At 36.4% G+C, this 27112-nt stretch overlaps 3 protein-coding genes across 4 annotated transcripts in view; 1 reads left to right on the top strand and 2 right to left on the bottom strand.

Moving 5' to 3' along the window:
- Positions 1-27112, top strand: part of LOC132796507 (uncharacterized) — a 78943-nt gene that overhangs the window by 29973 nt on the left and 21858 nt on the right. The gene's annotated exons all lie outside the window — the stretch shown is intronic.
- LOC132795339 (protein nullo) lies at positions 5674-6483 on the bottom strand. The gene is made up of 2 exons (XM_060806000.1): positions 5879-6483; positions 5674-5824 (listed from the first exon to the last, which is right to left on the bottom strand). Exons 1-2 carry the CDS (start codon positions 6481-6483, stop codon positions 5674-5676), a joined length of 756 nt encoding a protein of 251 aa, XP_060661983.1.
- LOC132795998 (uncharacterized) lies at positions 24782-26388 on the bottom strand. Its single transcript, XM_060806996.1, has 2 exons — positions 26188-26388; positions 24782-26107 (listed from the first exon to the last, which is right to left on the bottom strand). The coding sequence occupies exon 2, from the start codon at positions 25893-25895 to the stop codon at positions 25035-25037; it is 861 nt and encodes a 286-aa protein (XP_060662979.1). The 5' UTR covers positions 25896-26107; positions 26188-26388; the 3' UTR covers positions 24782-25034.

Below are 27112 nucleotides of genomic sequence, written 5' to 3'. Positions count from 1 at the left end.
TTACATTTCTCTCATTTTAATCTCTTAATCAACACACATTTTATCTCTGATTTGCAATATTCATTCTCTACTTTCTATTTGTGAATCTGCTGTCGCTCGAATATTTATTTTTATCAACAGCAATTGAGCTGATTTTTATGGGTTTTATATTTGTTTTGCCAATAGTTATTTTTATTGAGCATCCTTGGCACACATTTAGAGCATCTGCAGTTCGTATTGCGGCAACTTAAACGGTTTCTTGCTGTTTGTTCAGCTGCTCTTATTAGCTGTACAATATTTGGTAGAATGACTGCGACTCGTTACTCATACGCCCCGTGTGCCGCACTGTGTGTGTGTATGCGTGTGGTTAGCCGCCGCATGTTGCATGCTAAATTTGACTGCCACACTGTCTGTGTCTGCAACCTCACGTCACTCATTGAGTGTGTGTGTGTGTGTGTGTGTGTGTGTGTGTGTGTGTTTTTCTATGTGTATGTTTTCTGTGTTTCTTCTCGTACACATTTGCTATATAATTGCCTATTAGTTTTCATTTGTTGATTTTGTTTGCTTGGCCAAACGCACGTGACGCGCTTCGTTTTTGTGTGGCTTTTGCTTTTTGCCTATCGATTTGCGATTGAGCCATGTTCAGGGGTGGGGGCTTGGCGGGGGGCGTGGCAATTGTCGATAAATGTCGCTGATATGACGCGCGTCGAGAAACATGTCGCTGTGATTTAAGTAGGACCCTTTAATGTTTTGCTTTCCCCCCAAATTGATTCAGTTAATTGTCTAAGCAGCCGTCTCTTTTCCTCTCGCTCTCTCTCTCTCTGTCGTCGTTGACCTTGCACCAGTTATTTCCACGAAAATAGCTTGAGCTAATTGATTTCCTCTCTCTCCTCCACGTTCTGCACTTGAACCCAATTTGGGTTAGAAATTTGGTCAGTTTAGCGGTTCATTCAACTTGTTGTCCTCATCATCATCGTCATGGTGATCATGATCATTTAGTTTGTAGTGTCGCGGCGCCACAAGTGCCACAAAATATATTTCATTAAGACATTTGCATTATGTGCGCTATGTCTGTGGCATTTTTCGCATTTGCCACTTGGCAGTCTCATAAATCTTGTGTCCCCTTTTCTTCTTTTCTTTTTTCTTCTTTTTTGCTTTGTAGCCAGACAGACGTCAACACATATTTGCTTCGTGCCTCTTCTCCTTCTCCTTCTGCATTTTTGCCTCTTTTGTCTAATGAATGAATTTCATTCGCATTTTTCCCACTTTTTCTGCTCAATCAAACTTAAATCAGCAACGACAGCTGCCAAAAAAAAAACAATAACAACAACAATAACAACACATCATTAATTCTACAGTCAAAGAAAAAAAAAAATGTTGTTGCAGCTAAATTAGCTGATTGAAAAGTCCGCGAAAAATCAAAAGAAAAACAAAATGCATGAAACTGTGAGACTTAGGTCGTTTTGTTAATACTCTTCCTCTTCACAATTTTTGCTTTTATAATTATTATTATATTTGAATCAACACAAAAGTATTCATTATATATTAAAATGTTAATTTGTTACTATATTCAACTTTAACGTTACTTTAGAGGCAGCAAAAATATCAAAATTCTCTTCAATGAATTTATAAATATTAAATCAATAAATTCCCATAATTCATTTACAATCATTATCTCTGATATTTAGACAGTTTAAATTTATACCCGCTACCCATAGGGTAGAAGGGTATTATAACTTTGTGCCATCATGAAATGTATGTAACAGGCAGAGAGAGACATCTTCGACTATATAATATATACTTTATATTCTTGATCGGCGTAAACAGTTCATTTAAAGACCTAGATCTCAGAGACTATAAAAGATAGAGCTACAGATGTTATTCGACAGCATTAGTAATTGTTTCCCAAAAATGTAATAAAAATCGAATTTACAACAATTTCCATAATAACTATAGTTTTTATGATTCCTGAAAATTTGGGTGCAATCAGATACAAATTGTTAAAGTTATTTAACGAATTCTTTTGTATGAAAACAAACGCCTACTTACTATGTGTCTTAGTAGCTTTAGTATACTTCTTACTTTGTGGTATATTCTAAGTATAGTATGTACTTTATCGATATACCAAAAACACATAGCAATTGTAGATTTTAGTATTTTTGTGGTATAATTATTTGGTATATTTTAAAATCAATACCGCATCTGTTTTTTTGGTATATAACGTTAATACCGCACTCTTTAGCTTTCATTGAAAATGGATAGTGAGTATTTCACAGTCGAGTTCACTCGACTTTACTTTTCTTACTTATTACTTATACTTTACTTCCCTGCTTCATGCATTAACTTTACATTACATATTCTTACAAAAACACGATTTTCATTGTGTTTCTCTTTTTAATTTCGCTTGCTGAACAACATTTCTGACATATTTTTGAGCATATTATGATTAAATTATTACGTATACGTATCATGTATAACTAGTTTCTTGAAAAAGTTTAATCTTAAGAGTTAATTTGATTATAAAGAAATAACCAAAAAGAGCAAAGCAATTATCGTATGTGATAACTTGAAAATTTAGTGTAGAATAAGCACTGCGCAATTGTCAGATGAATGGAAAAACATCTTTGCCGCAAGACAACCGCAAAGAGACACACTTCGCTTTAGCTGCAGATTAGGAACAAGCGAAAGTGCCACAAGCGACACACACACACACACACACACACACACACACACACAGTTCATATTAAATGCGTTCTAGTTTCAGTTTTTGGCTGCAATTTCGCTTTGGTTGTCTGTTGTTTTCTCTTTTATGGCTGCCTGCCATGGCCAAGTTGATGCTGATTAATTAGCGCCAATGACCCTGCCCCATTTTTGGGGCACATCTCTAGCACAAGAAACAATCGAGCTATTATGTGGCTAATATTCAGCTTAATTTTGTAATTTGCATTCTTCTTTTTTACTACCTATTATTACTATTAATTCTCATACGATTGCCATTAATTTATTTATTGATGCGCTCTCGCATTTTTGGCGACGCTTCGCGTTGTGTGAATTTTGTTAGTTTGTCTTATTTTGATTGACGTACATCAACATCATCATTCACAGATGATAGTTATGGTTTGACTGATTGATATCATTTTATCTTCGTTAATCTCTATAGCTACTTCTACGATGTTTTTTTTTTGCTTTTATATTAAATGATTGATTGATGCATATGTTTTTTGCTTCATATTAATGTAAAAATAAATTGTATTCTAACTAAAACAATAACATAACTATTGCTTAAAGGGCATAAGCATACTTTAAAAGCTGAAATGAAAAAGCGGTTGATTGATTGATTGCTTGATGTATGTAAATATATTTATTAATATAATTCTCACTTAAACAATACTTAATGATATTTTTATGAGCTATCACAATGTGTGTGTTCGAGTTGGTAGATAAAAATAAAATGATTGATTGATTGACGTGGGTGTAAAAAACAAAATAGATTGATTGATTGATGTAAATATATTTATTGAAAATATTCTAACTTAAACTTAAACAATTCTATCTTACAAAATATTTAAAGATAATTTTATGATCTATCACAATGCTTGTGTTCGAATACGGAAAAAACGTTATTTGATTGACGTAGTAGATTGACTTAAAGACTGAATTGAATTGTTGTTTTAAAGAGTATGCTAGTTTCAAATGTGGATCAAAGAAATAAAATTGATTGATTGATATAATATGTTTATTATGTGAATATATTAACTTCTAACTTAAACTTAAAATATTATAACTTAAAGTATCTAAGGAGCTATCACAATATATGTGTTCGAATTGGAAAAAAACATTAATTGATTGATTGATTGATTGTCGTAGTAGATTGACTTATAGACTGAATTGAATTGTTGTTTAAAGAGTATGCTAGTTTCAAATGTGGGTCAAAGAAATAAAATTGATTGATTGATTGATGTAAACATGTTTATTATATGAATATATTGACTTCTAACTTAAACTTGAAATATTATAACTTAAGGTATCTAAGGAGCTATCACAATATAAGTGTTCGAATTGGGAAAAAACATTAATTGATTGATTGATTGATTGTCGTAGTAGATTGACTTATAGACTGAATTGAATTGTTGTTTAAAGAGTATGCTAGTTTCAAATGTGGGTCAAAGAAATAAAATTGATTGATTGATGTAAATATGTTTATTATATGAATATATTAACTTCTAACTTAAACTTAAAATATTCTAACTTAAGGTTAATTTTATGAGCTATCACAATGTGTGTGTTCGAATAGGGACAAAACATTAATTGATTGATTGATTGTCGAAGTAGATTGACTTAAAGACTGAATTGAATTCTAACGAAAGCAAGAGTATGTGAGTTTGAATTTGAGTGTAAACGACCAAATAGATTGATTGATTGATTGATGTAAGTATATTTATTGAAAGAATTCTAACTTAAACTTAAATAATTCTAACTTAAAGTTAATTTTATGAGCTATCACAATGTGTGTGTTCGAATTGGGAAAAACATTAATTGATTGATTGATTGATTGTCGTAGTAGATTGACTTATAGACTGAATTGAATTGTTGTTTAAAGAGTATGCTAGTTTCAAATGTGGGTCAAAAAAATAAAATTGATTGATTGATTGATTGATTGATGTAAATATGTTTATTATATGAATATATTAACTTCTAACTTAAACTTAAAATATTCTAACTTAAGGTTAATTTTATGAGCTATCACAATGTGTGTGTTCGAATAGGGAAAAAACATTAAATGATTGATTGATTGTCGTAGTCGATTGACTTAAAGACTGAATTGAATTCTAACTAAAACAAGAGTATGTTATGCTGAGTTTGAATTTGGGTGTAATCGACAAAATAGATTGATTAATTGATTGATGTAAATATATTTATTGAATGAATTCTAACTTAAACTTAAATAATTCTAACTTAAACAATACTTAAGGTTTATTTTATGATCTATCACAATGCGTGTGTTCGATTAGGGAATAAACATTAATTAATTGATTGATTGATTGTCGTAGTCGATTGACTTAAAGACTGAATTGAATTCTAACGAAAACAAGAGTATGTTAGGCTGAGTTTGAATTTGGGTGTAAACGACAAAATAGATTGATTGATGTAAATATATTTATTGAAAGAATTCTAACTTAAACTTAAATAATTCTAAGTTAAACAATACTTAAGGTTAATTTTATGAGCTATCACAATGTGTGTGTTCGAATAGGGAAAAAACATTAATTGATTGACGTAGTAGATTGACTTAAAGACTGATTTGGATTCTAACTAAAACAGTTGTGGTGGTTGCTTAAAAAGAATGCTAGATTCAAATGTGGGTCAAAGAAATAAAATTGATTGATTGATTGATGGATGTAAATATGTTTATTATAAGAATATATTAACTTCTAACTTAAGCTTAAATTATTCTAACTTAAGGTTAATTTTATGAGCTATCACAATGTGTGTGTTCGAATAGGGAAAAAACATTAATTGATTGACGTAGTAGATTGACTTAAAGACTGAATTGAATTCTAACTAAAACAGTTGTCGTGGTTGTTTAAAGAGTATGTTAGCTGAAAAGCTATCACAATGTGGATGTTGCTTCCATCTTCTTCTTCTTCGCTGTTGCTGCTCCGCTGTGCTTCCGTTTTGCTTTCTGTGTCCAGTTCAAATGCGTCGCTCGTTGCGGCGTGCATAGTGAAATCCGCCGTAGTAATCCTCCAAATCGCGCAGCTCTCGCTGCAGCTGTGCCTCCAGTTTGGCCTGTGCCGCCCTCTGGCGTGCGGTCAACCGACGCACGGTGCCGCCGCCGCCGCCGCTGTTGCTGCCACCGATGCCACTGCTGCCGCTGCTGCTGCTGTTGCGGCTCAACGGCAGACGGAAGCTGAGACGACGACGCACCTGGGCCTGCTCATAGAGTGGCTGCTCGACCACAGGCTGGAGTTGTTGTTGCTGCTGTTGCTGCAACTGTTGCAACTGTTGGGAACAGCGTCGGGCATCGGTGTGCGAGGGGAAGCCTCGTGGTGTCGTTTGGCCGGAGAGCGCTTCGCTGATGTCGTGTGGCGCAGTTGCAGCTGCTGTTGCGCCATACTTCTTGCTGCCCCTGGCATGCTCGAATGTGCACTTCCATTGCGCATAATGAGTGTCGGTGGGCGTGGCCTTGGCACGCTTTGTGGGCGTCAGCAGAGTGCCGCAGCTGCCAAAGGAGCTGCAACGGGGCATCGGACGCAACAGCGCTGTGCGTGCCCCATAGCGACGCTGAAAGCCGCAGCGATTCTTGCGTGGCCGCAAATGACGCTTGATTGTGCGTCGCAACTTCTGCAACTTCTGCAGCAGACGTTTGAAGCCGAAGCGTGGCGCCACGCAGCAGTTGCAGTTGCTTGGCATCGAGCTGCTGCTGCTGCTGCCCGTGGTTGATGATGTTGCCGATGAGCTGCAGTCGGAGCTGCCATTGGAACTGGAGGTTGAGCTGCCCATTTTGATTGTCGGCTTACGATGAATTTGTTGCCCTTAAGTTGAAGCTGCTTTTGTGGCTCTTAAGCGTTGTTGACTTGCTTCCTGTGTAGTCACTTTAGTTTGCAGTTAGATGCCTTGCTCTTAACTTGATTGCAGTTAGTTGCAGTTCAATTACTGGCACTCTTTGCAGTTAGTTGCCTTGCTGTTAACTTGATTGCAGTTAGTTGCAGTTCAATTACTGGCACTCTTTGCAGTTAGTTGCCTTGCTGTTAACTTGATTGCAGTTAGTTGCAGTTCAATTACTGGCACTCTTTGCAGTTAGTTGCCTTGCTGTTAACTTGATTGCAGTTAGTTGCAGTTCAATTACTGGCACTCTTTGCACTTAGTTGCCTTGCTGTTAACTTGATTGCAGTTAGTTGCAGTTCAATTACTGGCACTCTTTGCACTTAGTTGCCTTGCTCTTATCTTGATTGCTGTTAGTTGCAGTTCAATTACTGGCACTCTTTGCACTTAGTTGCCTTGCTGTTAACTTGATTGCAGTTAGTTGCAGTTCAATTACTGGCACTCTTTGCAGTTAGTTGCCTTGCACTTATCGTAGTTAACTGCAGTTGCTTATTTGCTGTTGGCAACACTTAATTGTTGTTAGTTCCAATCTTGCTATTAACTGAAATCACTTTTAGCAGCATTTAATGCACTTAACTGCAGTTGCTGTTAACTTGAATTGAGCACTTTATTGCTGTTAGTTGCAATTTAATATCTTGCACTCTTCGGCTGTTAATTATAGTCACAGATTTATTTGCTGCTGCACTTAATTGCAGTTGCTGTTAACTTGAATTCGTTGCACTATTTTTGCTGTTAACTGAAGTCACTTTCGATGCTTCACTCTGAGAACTTTCTGTCACTTTTCTCGACGTGTGTCTGCTTCACTTGAATGCTGATTGCTTACTGTGATTGTGCTACGTCAAACGCGGCCTATTTATATTCTGAAACTTAGGTAATACGAATATTATGCGTAGGTAAGCCTTTTTTTTTTGGGTAACGCCAGATGAAGCAGGTAACCCTCGGTCAGGTAGAATTGGTCGAAAGTTATTGCGTCCCTTGCGGTAGCTTTTATGACACCTTATGCTGTTTTTGCGTTTTTGCAGCGACATGTTTTTATGGCGGGTGTCATTTAGTTTTTGGGTTTCTCAGCAAATCTGTCGCGGCTTTGCATTTAAATCTATGTTGTTGGCTAAGTGGGATTTGTGTGTTGTTTGGCATTTTGCGTGATTGCTCTCACAATTTTATATGGCACACATGTTGTTGGGTTGTTGGTTGTTGCATTGCGATTGTCGTTGCCTCGCTGACTTGGCCTAATGGCCTGTCATTTTGGCAGCCGCAAGAAAACATGCTCAAGTTGTAATTGCGGCTAGGCACAAGGCACAGACACAGACACCGACACCGACACAAGCGTGTTTGGCCAAGGACATTTGGGGCGCCACTTAAGACATGACTGGAAATTGTTAATGAATTGCAGTCGAGCTATTAACGCCCCACACAGCACGATGATGGCGATGATGAAGCTTTTCGTGACGTTGCAATGACAGCAAAGCGGATGCCAAGAGCACATCAAGAGGGGAAAGGGACAGCAGAGTTTAAGCCATATTCACGCTCTTCACCTCTCTTCTCATCTCTTTTCTCTTCTGCTGCATCCGCCTACACTTTAACAAGCAGCTTTGTATGTCAATCAGGCGACATGAACGTGGCTTTTGCGTGTCAGCAAATGCCCTGCCCTGCCATCAACAACATCGTCATCAGCGTCATCATCAACATCAACATCAAGATTATTATTATTATTATTATTATGGCCCGTTGTGTTGTATATATGAGCAGCTTGTGTGTGCACAAAGTGCATGTTTCGATATGCTCAACTCGATATGCCCAATTAAAGTCGAAATGCCACTCAGCTAGCAGCTAGCAGCAAGCAGCGAAGCAGTAATTGCTCAAAAGCAGCTCTCAGCCATTTTCAACAGGAATATTTATTGTGCGCGCAAAAGTAGGCAACGTTTTTTTTCTGCTAGTTACATTTACGTTGATGATGCGCGTGTGTGAGTGTGTGGAAAATGAAAAATGTTGAAGGCTTATTGCATGATATTTCCTAGAATCATTAAAATTAATATGCAATACAGATAACTGCAGATAGCTGCTGCTTATGGTATCCATTTAATTCAGAAATAAGAACTCACAAAGGTCACGAACTTTCAGCTGCGAATTACAAAATTTCGAATTTCTCGAATTGAACTTTTATCACTTTGTGAAATAAATACATTATATACAAATAAAAGTTGGTTTTTGCTATTGTTTATTTGGCTTTAATTTATTTAGGAATCTAGTATATTATTTATGCAAGAATTGTGAATATTTACTTTCAAAAACTATTTGTTTCAAGTTTAAATAAATGAATACAAGTAAGAAGACATTAAGTTTATTTAAAAAGTAAGGAACGCAAGCACTTTATTATAAAAGACAAAGAAATGTTTTCTTTTATTTGAATAAGTTTACGAATTTTTAATACAAAATGAAGAGCAGTTAATTCAGAATATAAAACATAAATAACTTTATTTATATCGCTTATTAGTTTCCATACTTTTAAAATAACTTAGAAATATGGCGACATCTAAATCATTAAAATTGAATAACCGACTTTATTCATATCGCTATAAAAGCAAGTGCATATATTTTTAGTTGAAAGCCAGTTTGCTACAATCTTTATACTTAGTTGCTTTTAACGTTGACTCAATTTCGCTTGACAATTGAAAATGACATTTTGAAATTGTATCCTGCCACTAAAAAAAACTCATCTCTATGCTTGCCTCAAATTGTGTCGAATGTGCCGCAACAAGAAGCAGCAAAGTCATTTCTCATTCAATGCATTAAAACGAAAATGTGTTAAGCGACTTTTAACCATTTATCATTGAGCTAAGCGAAGCACTATAAAAAAAACTCACTTAGCTCTTTGTCAACTAACAAAAACTATGCTCAATATTTATGGAATCTTATTAAAACGTTGAAGTGCAAATGTTACTCTGACTACAAATTTAATTTCAATGACTTGTGATGGTTTCTCTTTTTTTAATTGCTTTTTAGCGTGATTTAAATCGATGGACAGACAGTTCTTTAATAGATGGTCAGCTGTCAAAAATATCGAATTTCACATGGGAATCGAAATCGAATGCTGTGATGAGCGCAGTTTAATTGCATTTCGCATTTCGCACTCGCATTCGCATTCGATGTTTCAATTTTGTCATTTTTATGGCTGCGCTATAATTAGGTTGCAAATCGTTAACTCGTAACTCAACTCGACGTGGGTGGGTGGGGGGGAATTGTTGCGGTTTGCTGCAATGTCTGTGGCATGTGTGAAGTGAAAAGTAGCAACTGTAACAGAGGCAGAGGCAGCCGTCAACATCATTCAACTTGCCACACGACGAGTTGTTGGGGCCAACTTGGGAACGGTCCCAGCTGAAAATTCATTTGCAAATCCCAACACATACATACATGCTAGATAAAGGAAAACACACATGCGGAAAAACTGCAGCAGCCGCAAGCCTCAACGAACACCCTTTCCTCTCTCTCTCTAGCTCTTTCTGGATTTTGTTTAACTTTCGTGTTGAAATTTTGTTAAATATTATCTAATCAATTTGATGCTTCTAATTAAAGAACTTCAGTCCCACCACAAAGTAAAGTATTTTGCATATTTTCTCCGACCTTCGGACTATGTGTGTGTGTGTTGGTGTGTGTGTGTGTGTGTGCTGGTGTGTGTGTGTAGGGCATCTCTAGTGCCGTTTTATCCAGTCTGCACTCTCATGTTGCTATCAAATGGACTGTGAGTGCAGCACAAGGCTATTTTATTTTGTTGTTGCTTGCTGCTTTCTGCCAGTGATGGGCACTTCTGTTGAGTGGCAAAGCCAGTGTTGAACAGCAGCTGCAGTTAGCTGACATGCAGAGGATGTGGCAAACGGAATGTAATATACACAAAAGCGAAGAAGTTACTCAAAATTCACACTACATAACATACGTGGCATGTCATCAAAGTTCACAGCGAGGCCAACAGATATCGTATGGTTTTTATTCTTATTTTCAAATATTGTGTGTTTGCCAACACTGAAAATATCCTTTGACTTCTTAATACATTCGCTTACAGTATTTAACAGTTTTATTACAAATAGGTTATAGTTTATTACAAACAAGTTTATAAGTTTAAGTATACAAGAAGTCTGTAAATTTAGTAGGCACGGTTAGAAATTAACTAATCTTAATATTCTTTATTAAAGAATGATAGAGTTACATGAGAAGTGTGTTGTTTGTTGATCAGAAGTATCGATGACTTTGTATTATCGATACTACCGATAGCTTTATAGAAAATCACCGATTGGTGGCCGTCTCTTTGTGGAGCCCTCTAGCGTTCATTTAATTTCAAATACTATCAGCTGTTTTTAGCTGCTCGTGACTCACGCTCGCCTCTAGTTTTAGTCATATAATAATTAAAATTACAATTTGTATTGTATTCTTACAGTATGATTCTATAGATTTAATATATACGTCTTAAAGTTTATTAATCAACTTCCAACTTTCAACTACCTTAAGCTATTGTTGGCGGTTCGTGACTCACGCACATCTCTAATTCGATTCATTGCAATAATTTAAAAAGTGTTTTTTTTAATTTTTATAGTGTACAGTCAACATTCTTTGTTATACTTTCTAATGCTCAGCCTTTTAGCTACCATCTACCTATCGTTTTCAGCTCGTGACACGCGCTGTGTCCATCTCTAATTGCTGCGATGGTCGGGCTCATAATTCGCACTTAATTCCATTTTTCTCGTCCATCATGGAGCACTTATCAATTCAATCCCCTCTGGCGTTGTGTGTGTTCTCTTCTTCTCTGCCCGCCTGTCTCTCTCTCTCTCTCTCTCTCTCTTTGAACTTTGAACTTTTTAATTAAGTTGCATGTTACATGCAGCGAGTGCATGCGGCATGCGGCATGATGCGTGGCTTGCATGACTGTTGCATGTTGCCTGTTTGGTTATGGGTTGTGTTGGTTGTTGCGGCATTTCAAATGCTTTCATCCATTGAAGTTGCATTTTGCCGCCTGCCCTTATAATAATTATTGCATTATTTCGCAATATGTCGAGCAAATAATTTCTAATTGATTTCGACTGACCGCTGACCGCGATGACAGCGCAAATAATTCATCGAATGCCAACTCGCATTCGATTTGCTGCCTGCCTGCCTGCGTCTCTTTCTCTTTTGACCTCTTTTTTTTTATTTTGTGTTCTCTTTGCGAATGGCATTACATGGCTGCAAAAGTTTTTCAATTAAACTCGACCGCTGAAATGCCAGGGAGGTAGAGAGGAATCTTTGTGTGTATGTGTGTGTGTGGGCTTTGTTGAGGTGTGTGTTATGGCATGCCTAAAGTTGCAACAAAAACATCAACACACAGGTGCAATTGTCGTCCAATGCCTTTTGGTTTGGTTTGTGTCCCAGCTGAATTCATCAGCAGCGCCGCCTGTGACTCAATTTTAAAGCCACTTGCTGCCATTTGCATGCTCTTTCTCTTTCTCACACTTCCCACCCTCACACGCTATCCTAATAGTGATGAGCGTCAGTCGTGAGTACTTATCTTTGTATATTATTTTAAAGGAATTGTAATATAATCCAAATATTTGATATTTATAAAGTGTACACAACTCTTATTAATAACCACTTCTATAGAATCTTTTCAATTAATAAGCAATTACTAACCCCCAGTAGTTGTTATCCTAATAGTGATGAGCGTGAGTCGTGAGTACTTAAAAACATTCATTTCTCTTTGTATATTATTCTAAAATAATTGTAATATAAACCAAATATTTGATATTTATAAAGTGTACACAAATCTTATTAATGGCCACTTCTATAGAATATTTTAAATGAATAAACAATTATTATTCCCCAGTAGTTGTTATCCTAATAGTGATGAGCGTAAGTCGTGAGTACTTAAAAACATTCATTTCTCTTTGTATATTATTTTAAACGAATTGTAATGTAAACCAAATATTTGAAATTTATAACCACTTCTAAGGAATATTTTAAATAAATAAGCAATTATTATACCTCAGTAGTTGTTATCCTAATAGAGATGAGCGTGAGTCGTGAGTACTTAAAAACATTCATTTCTCTTTGTATATTATTCTAAAAGAATTGTAATATAAACCAAATATTTGAAATTTATAAATTGTACACTACTCTTATTAATAACCACTTCTATAGAATCTTTTCAATATATATACCCCAGTAGTTGTTATCCTAATAGTGATGAGCGTGAATCGTGAGTGCTTGAATGCATTCGTACCTCTTTATGTATTGATCCAAATAATATGAAATAAGTATTTCAAATTTTAATTTGAATTTAAATTCGAATTAAGTAAAATTAACAAAAATTTAAATAACAGAAATATTTCTATTCATATTTGAAACTTATCAAAAATATAGTTATTCCAACTTAAATAATATAAACTTAATTTTGAATTAGTTTTATATATTTGTTTTGCATTTTCCAACATAAGTTGTGAAGCTCTTCTCTCGTTAAATATATTATAAGTAAAGTCAATGCATTGACAATAATGTCGCGTGTGACACTATTTAAAGTGAGAAAAAAACATATACCAAAAGATGGATCTTATATCTTTTGATAAGCACTTATTTGGAGTTAGCAATAATTTTGTATTTACTATATTACAAGACAGTTTTTCGAGTTGATCTCGAGCAAGTGTTCAAATCTGTTAATATTATGATTATCTTCTAAGCATCCTTTGCGCTGTTTCTGTCTTCTACATGAATGCTCTCTCTCTCTCTCTCTCTCTCTCTTTCTTTATCCTTTCCTTTCACTATTCGATATTCCTATTTTACCATCTCTATTTACTTAACCGCACATTTGAACCTCGCTTTGCCATCTCTAGTTGGCATGTCGGAATGTCAAAGGCATTTGGCCTGCGGAACGAAATGGAATGGAATGGAATGGAATTGAACGAAAGTGCCGCGACAGCATCTAAAGCGTTTACAGCTCGTGTTTATGACCCATGGGCCAGGCCAACATGTGTGTAGACATAAAATGCCATAAAAAGGGCCATGAAAAATTGTTTATTATGTACGAATTCATTTTTTTGTTTTGTTTTTTTTTTGTGAGTGTTTGGCTTTTCTTGTTTTTTAACCCTTTTACTGCCGCTACTATAACCCTTTCAGCATTTGTGTTGCAACCGCTAGAGTAGGCGCATAAAAAACGCATCAATAGCAATTGCAATTGCAATTGCAAATGGCAGCGACAATCGTCCGTCTGGCATTCCGGGAATACTATATTATATATTTTAAGCACTCCCTCCCCCCGTTTTTTATTTATTTATTTATTTAGTTCTTTTTTCTTTTTTGCAAATGCCAAGCAAAAATGGTTGTTTATTGATGCGATGCAGTTTCTCATGCGCAACAATTGGCCAAAAAAAGCAGATACCAAAGCGATTGTCAAATTGCCAGAGAAGTATCTCTGTGTGTGTGTGTGTGTGTATTAGCTTGTGTCCGTGTGTGTGTGTGTGTCTGTGTGTGTGTAAGTGTCAATGTGTCAGCTCCCTAGTTAGTTAGGCCACAAAAGGTTCAGCTCGACGCTCTGCGCTTTGTGGCTACTGGCGCAAAGCTGACAAAGCGAATTTTTGGACAAGTTTCAGTTGGCTGTATACCCTGTAAACCTCAAAGTGTCGCAAGAGGGTAGTTTTAAAACAATAGGCTTAGCCTCAATCAATTATTTAAAACTTTTTTACTAGTTTTACACAGATTAGTGAGCATAATTTGAATTCAATTCGTTTTTTTATACCAAATATGGTATTCAGTATATTTGAATGTTGTTGCATGGATCAGTATGCTGCACTTGAATTCAATTCAACTCTTCAGTTCGAATTTTATGGCTTATAAGAAGTCAATGTATTGTTACCAAATTGTGCGTATTAATTTCAAAAATTATTATCGAGGCTTTCACAATTTTCATCCATGGATTGTTAGGATGCGTTTTAAATTTTTGTACAATTAAATAAAATTTCAAAACATTAGTATTGAAACTAATTAGAATTGGCTAACAAATAATGCTAAGTTAAATTGGCAAAAACTTGTACTATCGCCTTTGTAAACTAAATGCAGAGTATGTGCTCGTCGATCAAATGCGCAGTTCTCGCTTGTCTTTGGGCCCTCGAGCGAATAGAGATAAAGTATGCAAAATCAAAGTTTCTTGCAAGCTTGCGCTACAGGTATAGACATACAGATATGTATATGTATATATATATAAATATATATGTAGATATAGACACACACATATAGTTATGTGTGTTGGCTAGGTGTGAGTTCCCTTAGGAGCATAGCCTTGAAATTTGCTGTCCAAGTTGTTTGGGCAACATGAAAGAAACCCGAGTTGAAATTCAAATGGGGATTCCGCGACAACTAAAGAAGAAAGCAAATGAAGAGAGATGACTATAGAAAAAGAGAGAGAGAGAGAGAAAGAAAGAGAAGTAGAATAGAGGGACACACTTGAGATGCCTCTCAGCTGTAAAGCGCAATTAGAAGTCGCCAGCATTTGGCTTAATCAATTACTAATATTGTACAAACTCAAAGTTGAAAGTCGCCTCTGTGGGTCGGTCGGTCGATTAGCTTGGCCTTGGATAAATGATAAGTGGCCGTGATAACAAAGTTTACACAAAGCAAAGTCAACTGTAAGCAAAAGTTAATAATGTACACCCTAAGTTATTTGTTCACCCGAAACTGTTTTTGTTGGTGGAGCGACCCTGAAATCGCAGCCAAGATAAAGGCAAAGAAAAGCAGAGATAAAGCCAACGTCAGCTTCATAATAAACACACACACACCATCAACTACAATATATGTGTATATATATGTGTGTTTGGTTGTGTTTGTGTGTCAGGGTTAAGGACAAATCACGCATCAATAGCAATCAATCAATTTGCACGCAGCAGCGGCAAACAAACAAAACGACAAAAGTGATGGCAAAAAAAGCCAGTGGCTAAAGTTAACAGCATCTAATGTGATTTTGACACACTTGCTAACAGATAACAACACACACACACACACACACACACACATACATAGGCTCGCCTACCAATACACTGGGCGAAAAACAACAGCAGCTTAACGCAAATTTGATTCGAGAACACTCTGCGGCAATGTTGTCACTTGAGTTGAACAGAACAACAAGCTTAAACAAAGTGCTTCTAGTTATTCAACACGATCCACAGATACCCTTTAAAATAGTTGCCATTTTTAATTCATTACAACATTACATAACTTAACACTTCTTTAAGTGTAAGTACATTTATTAAATTTAGTTAATTTAATTAAGAAAAGTCGAAAAACAAGAAAGAAAGCTACTGTTGAGTGTGCTCGACTGTGAGATACCCGCCATCTATTTCAAATAATAGCGAAACAGTGCGGTATTAATTTTAAAATATACCAAATTAATATACCACAAAAAAACTAAAATGTCAAACAGTGCGGTATTAATTTTATAATATACCAAATTAATATACCACAAAAAAACTAAAATGTCAAACAGTGCGGTATTAATTTTATAATATACCAAATTAATATACCACAAAAATACTAAAATGACAAAACAGTGCGGTATTAATTTTATAATATACCAAATTAATATACCACAAGAATACTAAAAATATACCGAAGGTGATATTTGGTATACTGATATAGTATATTAAAATATACCGTAATGTGCAAAATATACCCGATTTGACATTTCAGTATTTTTGAGGTATATTAAATTAGTATATTTTATGAAAAATACCGCCCTGTTTTGCTTTTATTCCAAATGGATAGCGGATATCTCACAGTCGAGCACACTCTCGCACTTTCTGTACCACAGTCAAAACCTAATAATCAATTAATTATTTTGCTAGAAAGTTAAAGTATTTCTTGATCTGTACATTATCTATGAAATAACTGGTTAATTCGCAAATTAACCTCAAACTATTCTCGAGTCATAATATTACAAAACGAATGAGCAAGTGAAAGTGCTCGTCTAACTCTTTAGGGAGTTCTTCGTGTTGTTTAAGTGCTGTGCAAAATTAGTTTTACATTTAATTTTCTGCAGCCCTTTCCCATTTGGGAACACGGCTTTTGTTTTCTCTGTGTACATTTTGTGCTCTGACTTTCTTCCAAACATTTTTTTGTGTATTTTTCATAATTGAATTTGATTAAACACAAAACGTTTCGGTTTCGGTTTGTTTGGTTTTTGCTTTTTTTGGGAAAGGAGAATTCCCTTTCAGTCTCCGTTTTTAGTTCTCTCTCTCTCTCTCTGCGTGTTTACACGCATCGAATTCCAGCAGCTTCCCTTTTGGGGCTTTTGTTTAGCCATTTTTCTCACTCACTCACTCACAGCAAAACGGAGTCTGAGCGAGGGAATTAAAAGGAAACGAGACGACTGCGAAATATACGGCTTTAAGGCTGGGCCATAAATTCATCAGGGCGCTAAAAGGTAGCAAGATAGAGAATGTATATATAAAACCGCAACATGAGACATAATCCCGTGAAACGACACAATCCCCTCACAAACGCCTCACGCGATGAGCGAATTAAAACTCAATCCCAGGCAACGTTTTTCCATAAAACTCAAGTGTCGCTTGTGCCGCCAAGTGGCAAGTGCTATAAACCTAGAGATCTAAATACACACAGATACAGATGCATATAATCATCATACGTGGGTCTGACTGGTTAATCTCTGTGGCTTTGTCCTTTGCTCTATCTCTTCGCTTGCGGTTATCATTGGGCACAGCCTTAATCTTGGCCACAAAATGTGCGAGCGCACGCGACATTCATGTGGGATTTAAGCATTTAAATCCGTTTCGTACCCTACGCGATACGCGATACACTTGAAGTTTCAAGTGTTGCATTTAGTAATTAGAGCAGATTAAATTCATCTACATCCACATATATCTTGCAACAACTAAGTAGCTGTTACTCGCAACTTGCTAAGCTCATCTCAGCTCAGCTCAGCTCGGCAGCAGTTGCAACAATTATTTCACATTTTTTCCTGCCTGCCTCAAATTGATTGTCCTGCCCAGCTAAGCTGTTGACTACCTACACATCTCTCTCTCTCTCTCTTGCTCTCTCCCTCTCTCATTCTCTAGCTGCCCTTTTAAAATGTCGCACCATTTACTCTTTTTTTAGCTGCCTTTTTATACCCTCTTGCCATAGGGTAGAAGGGTATTTTATCTGATAACAGGCAAAAGAAAGCATCTCCCCCATAAAGTATATATATTCTTGATCAGCGTCAACATCTATGACGTCTGTCTGTCCGTCCGCAAAAAGTCGCGTTGTAGTGGTTGTCCTTAATAATCTGGTATGTTTTAAATGTAATAGTATATCGATATACCAAGCATAGCATTCGGTATCTTTCAGTATTTTTCAGTTTCTTATTTTAGTATATTTTAAGAATAATACTACATTGTTTTGCAATTGTTTAAATAACATAGTACATACATCGATATACCAAGTATGTACCGAATGTTAGTACACTTGAGTATTTTAAAGTTGTCCTATTTTTTGTTTAGTATATTTGAAGAATAATACTGCATTTCTTTTCAATTTTTTTTAATAGTATATCGATATACCAATTATATCATTCGGTATCTTTCAGTTTTTTATTTTAGTATATTTGAAGAATAATACTAAATTGTTTTGCCATTGTTTTAATAGTACATATATCGATATACCAAGTATGTACCGAATGTACTTTAAAGTTGTCCTATTTTTCTTTTTTATATATTTGAAGGATAATACTGCTTTGTGTTTAATTGTTTTAATAGTATATCAATATACCAATTATGGCATTTGGTATATTTCCGAATTTTTCAGTTTTTATTGTATACTAGAATAATAATATTGAAAATGTGTAGCAGGTATCTCACAGTCGAGCACACTCGACTGTAGCTTTCTTGCTTTTTATGTGTAGCTAGCTCAATGTTTTCAGGTGCTCGCGGCTACCATTAGAGTGCCTGAATTATGCATAGAGCCCCAACTAATAGATAGACCAACCACACTCTGAGACCCCTTTTCATCCGCTCTCTCGCCTCTCTCTCTCTCTCTCTCTCTCTCGCAAGTCAACAGCCAGTTTAAAGTTCATGGCAAACCAGTCGAAATAGTCATGTATTATGTAGGGAAAAGAGTCAAGCGAGCGCACTCCACAATTTTCCCCCATATCGCAGTCGGATAGAGAGATATCATTATTTATTCGTTGTTCAATCAACTTAAACTATTTCAAAACATAAATATTTATGCCACATAGTTTAAATGTGCTCGCTGTACTTGTATTTATTTGATTATTGTTTTGCCACGTGTGTTCTCTCCACTCGGTTCACAATATTAACGCTTTAGTATATTAATATACTAAAATGTTCAATATACTTTTAGAGTATCATTAGATATTTTGCATTATTGATTTTTTCAACGATATCAGAAATTAGATTTGATTTCATTTAAGTTAATTTAGTCAGCGTAATTAATATACGGTGTGACTTTATAACATCTTACTCTTCAGTATATTTTATATTTCAGTATATTTTTCGGTTTTATCTTTATTACACTTGCTATAAATGTAGTAGTATATTAATATACCAAATATGTCTTGAGTATATTTTAATGTTGTTGGTATATTAATTTTAGTATATTTTAATAATAATACCAAACTTGTTTGCTTGTTCTAATATTATTTAATTTTTTGTACTTATTAATTATTGATTGGCTTGCGGTATTCCATTTGAACTTGAAAATGTTGTGCTAAACTTATCTCTCCCATAAATGATTTAACTAAGCTAGAGAATAAAGTGGTCTCTGAGTTTGCTGGCCATAAATCAACTGTCGTATTATAATATTAAATGTTATCTTCACAAATCCGTCTCTCAAATGGGAATTAATTTTGTTTTTTTTTTCTTGCCCATTTCTATTGTGATTTATCTCTCGGCATTTTGCTTTTGGTTTTGCATTTTCCACTTTAATGCTCAATTACATTTTTAATGCATTTTTAATCGTTTCTCTTTGCTGCTATCTTCTACAATTACAACTGCTTTAAAGGCGCAACTTGTATTTAATTCATAATCATATTTTGTATTTATGGCATTTGCATAATGCAAAACAGCCGTGAATATCAAAGGACGAAACACCTACCGCCCCTTAAATTTGAGGGGCATCCCTCTCCTCCTTCCTCTCTCTCTCTCTCTCTCTCTCTCTCTCTCTCTCTCTCTCTCTCTCTCTATTTGTCCTTTTTAGACTGAACCTTTTATTTCCATTTCATGTGTCGCATTTTTCGCATAAATTCCATAGAAAATAGCTCGATTTACTATTTATTACTGTTCACAGACCTTTTGCCCAGCACCAAGTGCTATGCCACGCCCCCTCCTCACACACACTCGCCCCCTTTCATTTACGTCCACGCATCTGTTGGGCCAACAATGAAAGGCCTCAGGGCAGTTTTTTTTTGTTGTTTTTATCGCCCAATTCGAGACCCCAGAAAGTTAATAATTCTATATCATTTTTATGAGTGTGTGACTGCTGGAAATGGACACACACAGATACACATACACACACACACACTCACACAGAGAAAGGACGAAACTTTTTTGTCACACTCGCATAAACAATTTGCTGTCCGGCGCACAAAAAGTTGCCTCACATAAAATTGTTAAATTGTGCGTTTTCGCCAACTGAAAATTATTATTTCATATTATTAGCCACCCGCCCGCCATCTTTCTGCACTCTGCACTTTAATAATACAGAAAAAAAAAAAAAACAAACTTTATTTTCGCTCTGTCGCAACGCAAAAGTTTTACAATAATCGAGGCAGTGTCCTCTGCTTTCTCTCCCGTTCTCTCTCTCTCTCTCTCCTTCTCTCTCGCTCTGTGTCACGTCACAGGTGCAAATGTGCTGCAATTTGCCCACTGAAAATGCTCGTAATTGTTTCGATGCCCAGTCAACGCCGAGGGGCGGGAGGAGGTGTGGTCAAGTGGCACTGCAAGTTACCTTCAGTTGAGGACTTCGCTCGTTGATGGCTCCCAAAGTGCAACGTGTATAGACACGATTAAGTTGAGCGACACTCGAAGAAATTCACTTGACACTTTACAGATGTATTACTAACTTTTAAATTCATAATTAAGAATAATTAGCTGTAGATTTAAAAATGAGCCACGCTCACGACTAGATGGCGAGAAGATACAAACAGTTAAAGTTTCAAAAAGTTTAGTTATATTTTAGTATTTTAGGCTTTTCTTAATTATCTGCTATACTTTAAATGCAATGTCTTGCTTTTTATGTCCAGCTCGCTTACAGTTTTCATATGACTACATTTGAGTACCTGAATTATGCATAGAACCCCAACTAATAGATAGACCAACCACATGCATAATATCGTTGCAATTTTTATACCCGCTACCCATAGGGTAGAAGGGTATTATAACTTTGTGCCGGCAGGAAATGTATGTAACAGGTAGAAGGAGGCATCTCCGACCCTATAAAGTATATATATTCTCGATCAGCGTCAACAGCCGAGACGATATAGCCATGTCCGTCTGTCCGTCTGTCCATATGAACACCTAGATCTCAGAGACTATAAGAGATAGAGCTATAATTTTTTTTCGACAGCATTTGTTATGTTTGCACGCAGATCAAGTTTGTTTCAAATTTTTGCCACGCCCACTTTCGCCCCAGAAAATCAAAAAAATCGATTAACAAGCGTAATTTTAAAGCTTGAGTTGCGAATTTTGGTATATACAATAATTTCTGTAGTAGTTATGATTCCTGAAAATGGTTGCGATCAGATAAAAATTGTCGAAGTTATTAATGAAATACTTTTGTATGGGCAAAAACGCTTACTTACTAGGGGTCTTAGTTGCTTTGGCTGACAATCTGGTATATTGTGCCATCTATGGTATATTTTGAATGTGGTATTATATCGATATACCAAACATACCATTTGGTATATTTTTAGTATTTTCGGTATATTTTGAAAATACTACCGCAATATTTTGCCTTTATTAAAATGGGTAGCGGGTATCTCACAGTCGAGCACACTCGACTGTAACTTTCTTACTTGTTTACTATTGCAAAGATGAACTACAATTTTATTGGAATTTAAATATACAGAAGAATCAAAATTAGAATTATATTTAAATTACAACATTTATTAAACTAATAAACAAATTTTTACAAAATTCGTGAGATCTTCACTCTTTACTTTATATTAAACTTTTACGAGCTGATTCGAAGAGTTCGTTATTTAATGCTCATAGTTTATTATTAAGACTACTCATATTCAATTGTATATCATATTAAATTGATTTCTTTCGATTTAATTGCAGGTAATTTTCCAATTTGTACAAATGTTAATGTAAGTAATATTGTATTGCTTTTAAATAATTTATAGCCTCAAACAGTTGAGTGAGTTTAATATTTATTAAATTTTGTCTGTCATCTAAAAACTTCACTTGAAACTCTAAAACTGCAAGCTTGAGGTCTGTCTAAAAATCTTATAAACAATTATCTAAATAAATGCATTTAAAAAGAATAAAAAAACAAAGATTCGTAGTTGCTTCATACTTGTTTTTTTATCAAGAATCTTGTAAAAGTATGTCCAATCTTTTTTTTAATTGTCATAATTATTTTCGATTATTTTTAATGTATTGAAAACGAATTTAAAATATAAATTGAACTCATGTGAAATTCAATTTCAATTCAATGTTGCCTAGCTTTTCTCTCAGTGTATCCAGCTGCCACGCGACTGAAATTGCATTGTGACCTGACCCCATGTTGTAACCTAGAGCGCGACTTTCCACCTCTGCACAGGTCGCACAATTGAAGAGGTGTCTAGAGGGGAGGGGGAAGAGAGAGAGAGAGGAAAGAGGAGAGACAGCTGGTTGGTTAGGCAGGCTTAGAGACGGGTGTTGGTTTGACTGACGGATCGACTGACTGACTCAACGACGAACTCACAATTATGGCCAACACATTGGCATCGAAAAATGCCAACTGCTTTTTTGCTTACCACAAAGTCATGGCTAAAACAGACGGAGGAGAGAGGAGAGTGGAGAGTGAAGAGCTTTGCCGTATGCCAATTGAGTTGAGGGCAGGGACAGGGACAGCAACAGGAGCAGGGGAGGGTCAGGGCAGCCTGTCAGCATTGGGCCATCGATAACGCTTGACGAGGCCAAGAAGTCGGAAAGTCGGAAAGTCGAAATCGCCCACAGACACTTGACATGCCCTTAAGGTTTCGATTCGGTTAACAGGTAGCGCAAAAGGCAGTTGTTGGGAGCGAGTTGCGAGTTGAGCCGAAAGGCATTTGCTAAAATCAATATTCCAGGCTTTAAATTATGGACAATCAAAGGCGAATTGTCAGCGTCATTCTTGTTGCAAGTTTGCTTTGTGTTGTGTCACATTTTCCACACAAAATGTATTTGCGTCGTCGCATATTTTGTGTAAATTGCAAATTGCACACATAAATCTACGGCTTATTTTTGGGCATTACTGTCATAATTAATTATTGCGCATTTATGTACATTTTATATATAGTTTTGATTTAATATTACGCATACGCTCTGTGGTCAGCGTGCCATCCATTTGTGTGCAGCCCTTTTTCCCAATACCCTAAAGCACTGAGTTTGCTGTATAAAAGTTGTTCATTCATTGTCATAACATTGCGTTAAATATTTGCATAGAAGCAGTAGTATATATAGTATTTTATTATACTGAATTTAGTATTTCTTTCTCGAACAGCAAATTTCTATACGATTTTTACTTCTCCAACGTTCATATTCACTTCGTACTTTGCTGAATCTTAAATTTCTTAAGCTTGCCTTAGTCTATACAGTATTTTATAGTACTAAACTTGGTATTTTTCTAAAATTTGGTATTTCTTCGAAGTCTCTTCTAATTTTTGTAGTACTTCTTTTATTGTTATTCATTTTTTTAGCTAATTAAAATAAATTTCTTGCTTTGCAAATTCATTTTCCGTTTTTCTAGATTATGCTGTTTAATATTTTTTGCAAAAAGTTGTCTCTCACAATTTCGAACATTGAACTTCTTATTATGAATCGGGTTTTCCACATTTAAATTCCCATTTAAATAATTACGTAGTATCTGTGAGTCGATCACACTGTAGTCAATCTCTTTTTCTGGTTATGTGCTAGCATTATTCATAATGCGCATTGATTTTTCTCATTGGTCAGTTTGCGGTGCAATTCCCCTGACACCCGCTTCCCCTTTTGTACCGCACAACACTTTTCACAGCACTTTGTCTGGCTTTGTGCGGAGCAATCAAATCATCAAATATGAAATTATTGTTAGTTGCAAGTTGCAGCAAGTTGTTAGCATTACAATTACCTTGAACTTTCGCTGTTGCGACGACGCTTGACAATTTCTTTGGCTGATTGTGATTGCTGATTTTGTTTGCGGTTGTGGAAACTATTTTAGATTTCCTTTGCCAGCTAATCACATTAAAAATCTTTTACGATTCCCCCCAAAATAATGAAGTAATCATTGCCTGAGTTTGAATAAAGCAAACAAATCAATTGAATTTTATTGACTTTGGCGAAGGAGACAACTATAGTGTGTCACATTTGCAATTAGCAAGTGTTAGAGGGAGACCACAACAAGTTCTTTATGTAAAATTGAGAATTGCAAAGAAAGAAAAGAGACACAAATTGTAGCAAAATAATGCAAAAGAAAAGAGCGTGAAATAATAAAAATAATGCAAGAAAAGTGATAAAGTAAGACTTATGATCACAGCTTGCGAGTAAATTTCTAGAGATTAAAGATTAGACAAAGACAGTTAGATACTCTAAGCCTACGTGAAAGACAGAGACAAATAGAGTAACAAACGAGAGCAGGTAGATGAAGTGAAAGAAAGGTAACGAAATGATCACAGCATAATGCAATGTAGAAAAAGGATTAGGGAAAAATGCAGAAAAGCAGCCGTAGAAATTCCGCGAATGCATAAAATATGAAAATGCAAAATCCAAAGATGGAAAATTTGCAAAGAAGTGACCTTTAACCCAACTGCAGTAGCTGCCAATGATTGTTAACTTGACCAAGGAAAACCCACAAAGTTTGTGTTAAGAAAACGATTTTACATTGCATTTTTGATTGGCAACATGTTGCGCATTTTATTTGGTATTATAAACTAATAAATTCGACTTTTAAAATTTGATTTTAAATTTTAAAAATATATTTAGAAAAAATGAAAAAAAATTGGTATGCTTAGAATACGAAAGGAATGAATTGTTGTTGTTTTTGATTGTTGCTTGGCAATTTTGCTGAACAGCAGAAGTTGTTCTCTGTTGACTATGTACAATGATTGAGCGACCGATTGACTGGCTGATTGATTGATTGACTGCCTGACACACCTGTTGCCAGCGTAGTTTGGCAGCACAAAACTTCACAAACGTCTTCAGGCCAAGCGAAGTCGTCGAGTTTTGAGTGCTTTGCTCTCAGCTCTCAGCTTTGTGAAGAGCTCTTCACAGATCTGTGCTAATCGTGTGTGTCAACTGCTGTTGCATGCGAAGCTGTTGATAGTCTCTGCTTTCATGCTGATCCTGATGATGTCCCCTGTCGACCTTGTAACGCTTGGCGGCACTTTCCATCTCCTCCAAATCGCTGAAGGCGGGAAAATCGATGGGACAAAACTGACCCGCAATTGCCTCGGGAATGTGACTCACATTGTGGAGCATGTGAACCGGTGTGCACTGCAAATAGTTGCGCCACTTGTGGTACGAACGCGAGTTGGGATCATGTTGCAGTTGTTGTTGTCGACTGCCACCGACTGGCGGAGACTGTAGACGACGCTGGCAAAGCGGTGACGATGTCTTGCACATGATCGGCTGTGCCTGCTGCATCATATGCATCTCCCACTCCAGATTGCCCACAGCAGGCACTTCTGCTTCCTCCTCCTCCTCCTCGTCCTCACAACTATTGTTCGGACTGTTGTAGTTGTCCATCTCTTGTGTGCAACGCAGCTGCCGCTTGCTGGGAGTAGAGCACGCACTGCTGCTGCTGCTCGTGCTTGTGCTGCAAGTGTGATAGCCATAGGAGCGATCAAGAACTTGAGTTGGTTGCTCGGCGAAATCATCGCAAATGGGAATGGGACGCGTTTGATTAGCACTGCGACTCCAAATACTGCGATTGCTGCTGCGTTGCGGTGTGCTGCAGGCGCTGCCCAATCCGCTGCTGTTGCTGCCATTGGGGCTGCCACTTGCTACGCTGGCGCTGCCACTTCCGTTGCTGCTGTTGCTGCCACTGCGACTGCGCTTCGAGGCATAAATGCTGCCGTCCAGGCTGCGCTGCATATCCATCTTTAAGTTGCTCGCACAACAACCCATCTTAGAATATTATATTTCGTTATTACAATTTAGAACACGTTTCTTTCAACGAAAACTTCTTCTTCTTCACTTTCACGCGTCGATCTGCTCGGTTTGCTGTTGTCCTTGCGACTGTTGCCTGCCACTTCTGTAGTCTGCCTCTTATATAGTCTCAGACTTAGCTCGATAGCAGGTAGTTGAGAGAGAGATAGTCGCTGAATTTTCGCGAATTCCTAGAAATACGGAAAACTGTTTTCAACCGTGTTCAACCGTTACCTGCGCATGCTAATCCGCGTCGCATTTTATGGCTTACTCGGGTTCGGGACATTTTCGCGGCTGTTTTTGGCTTAAAGCAACAACACACGCTTTTGCTACCTGCGATCGCTATCGTTGTGTGTCCTCTATTTGACCTTGATTACATTTGTAGAAACTGCAATATTACTTTTATTTTTTTGGGATTATGCATTATGGATTTTTGCATTTTCACATTTTTACATTTTGAATATTTTGAAAAGTTGAGTTGAGTTTAAAAACCCAAAATGCAAAAAGTAACCCTTCAGCTCCCACATGGAAATTGCTTTCATTACTTTTACTGTCAATATTTCCGAATACTCTTTTTTGATATTGCTCATAAATTGAGCTAAGAGAGAGAGAGAGTAGAGAGCGTAGAGAACAGAGAGCGAGAGTGATCGGCGCTCAAACACTGCGCCTAACCTTGGCCCATTGGGCCAAACGATATTGTTGGGCCATTGTTGTGCAAACGCCGTTGACGCCGCAGACGGCGCACAAGGTGCACGACCAGGAACAGGACAATGGACGAGGACGAGGACGAAGACGAGGACAACAGCAACAGCTGCGATCAGAGTTTTCGAAAGCAAACAACTTTTGATTTTATTGACAGCTATTTTCACTTGAATCTCTGAATGGAGAAGAACATCTCATTCTCCTTTTGCATTTAGCCCAAAATAAACTACACGTACTTATGACTGCGACTCAGCCTCAAGGCTGAACAACAATTTACACGAAATACCAAACACAATGAAATTCAGAATGAGAATGAAAACGAAAACGATCGTGAAATCGTGAGCACTCAACTACTAAACCTTGCATAACTCCAGCTCAAATTAAACTAATCACATGATCATACGTCCCATTAAATCCTTCACAGCTTTACATTTTGGAAAACTCCGAATCACACACAGATTTTAAATCACATGATTACATTTTATTCATTTCGA

Source organism: Drosophila nasuta, chromosome X, assembly GCF_023558535.2.
Source record: "Drosophila nasuta strain 15112-1781.00 chromosome X, ASM2355853v1, whole genome shotgun sequence".
Classification (NCBI taxonomy): Eukaryota; Metazoa; Arthropoda; class Insecta; order Diptera; family Drosophilidae; genus Drosophila; species Drosophila nasuta.
The sequence above is the reverse complement of the archived record's forward strand: the minus strand, read 5'-3'. Positions and strand labels throughout refer to the sequence as shown.

Bases quoted from the DNA above. Each gene is read 5' to 3' on its own strand.
- LOC132795339 (XM_060806000.1), bottom strand. From the start codon at position 6,483: ATGGGCAGCTCAACCTCCAGTTCCAATGGCAGCTCCGACTGCAGCTCA. The intron at 5,825-5,878 runs GTTGAGCCGCAA...TGGCAGCAACAG, and splicing joins CGTCTCAGCTTCCGTCTGCC to CGGCGGCGGCGGCGGCACCG.
- LOC132795998 (XM_060806996.1), bottom strand. From the start codon at position 25,895: ATGGGTTGTTGTGCGAGCAACTTAAAGATGGATATGCAGCGCAGCCTG.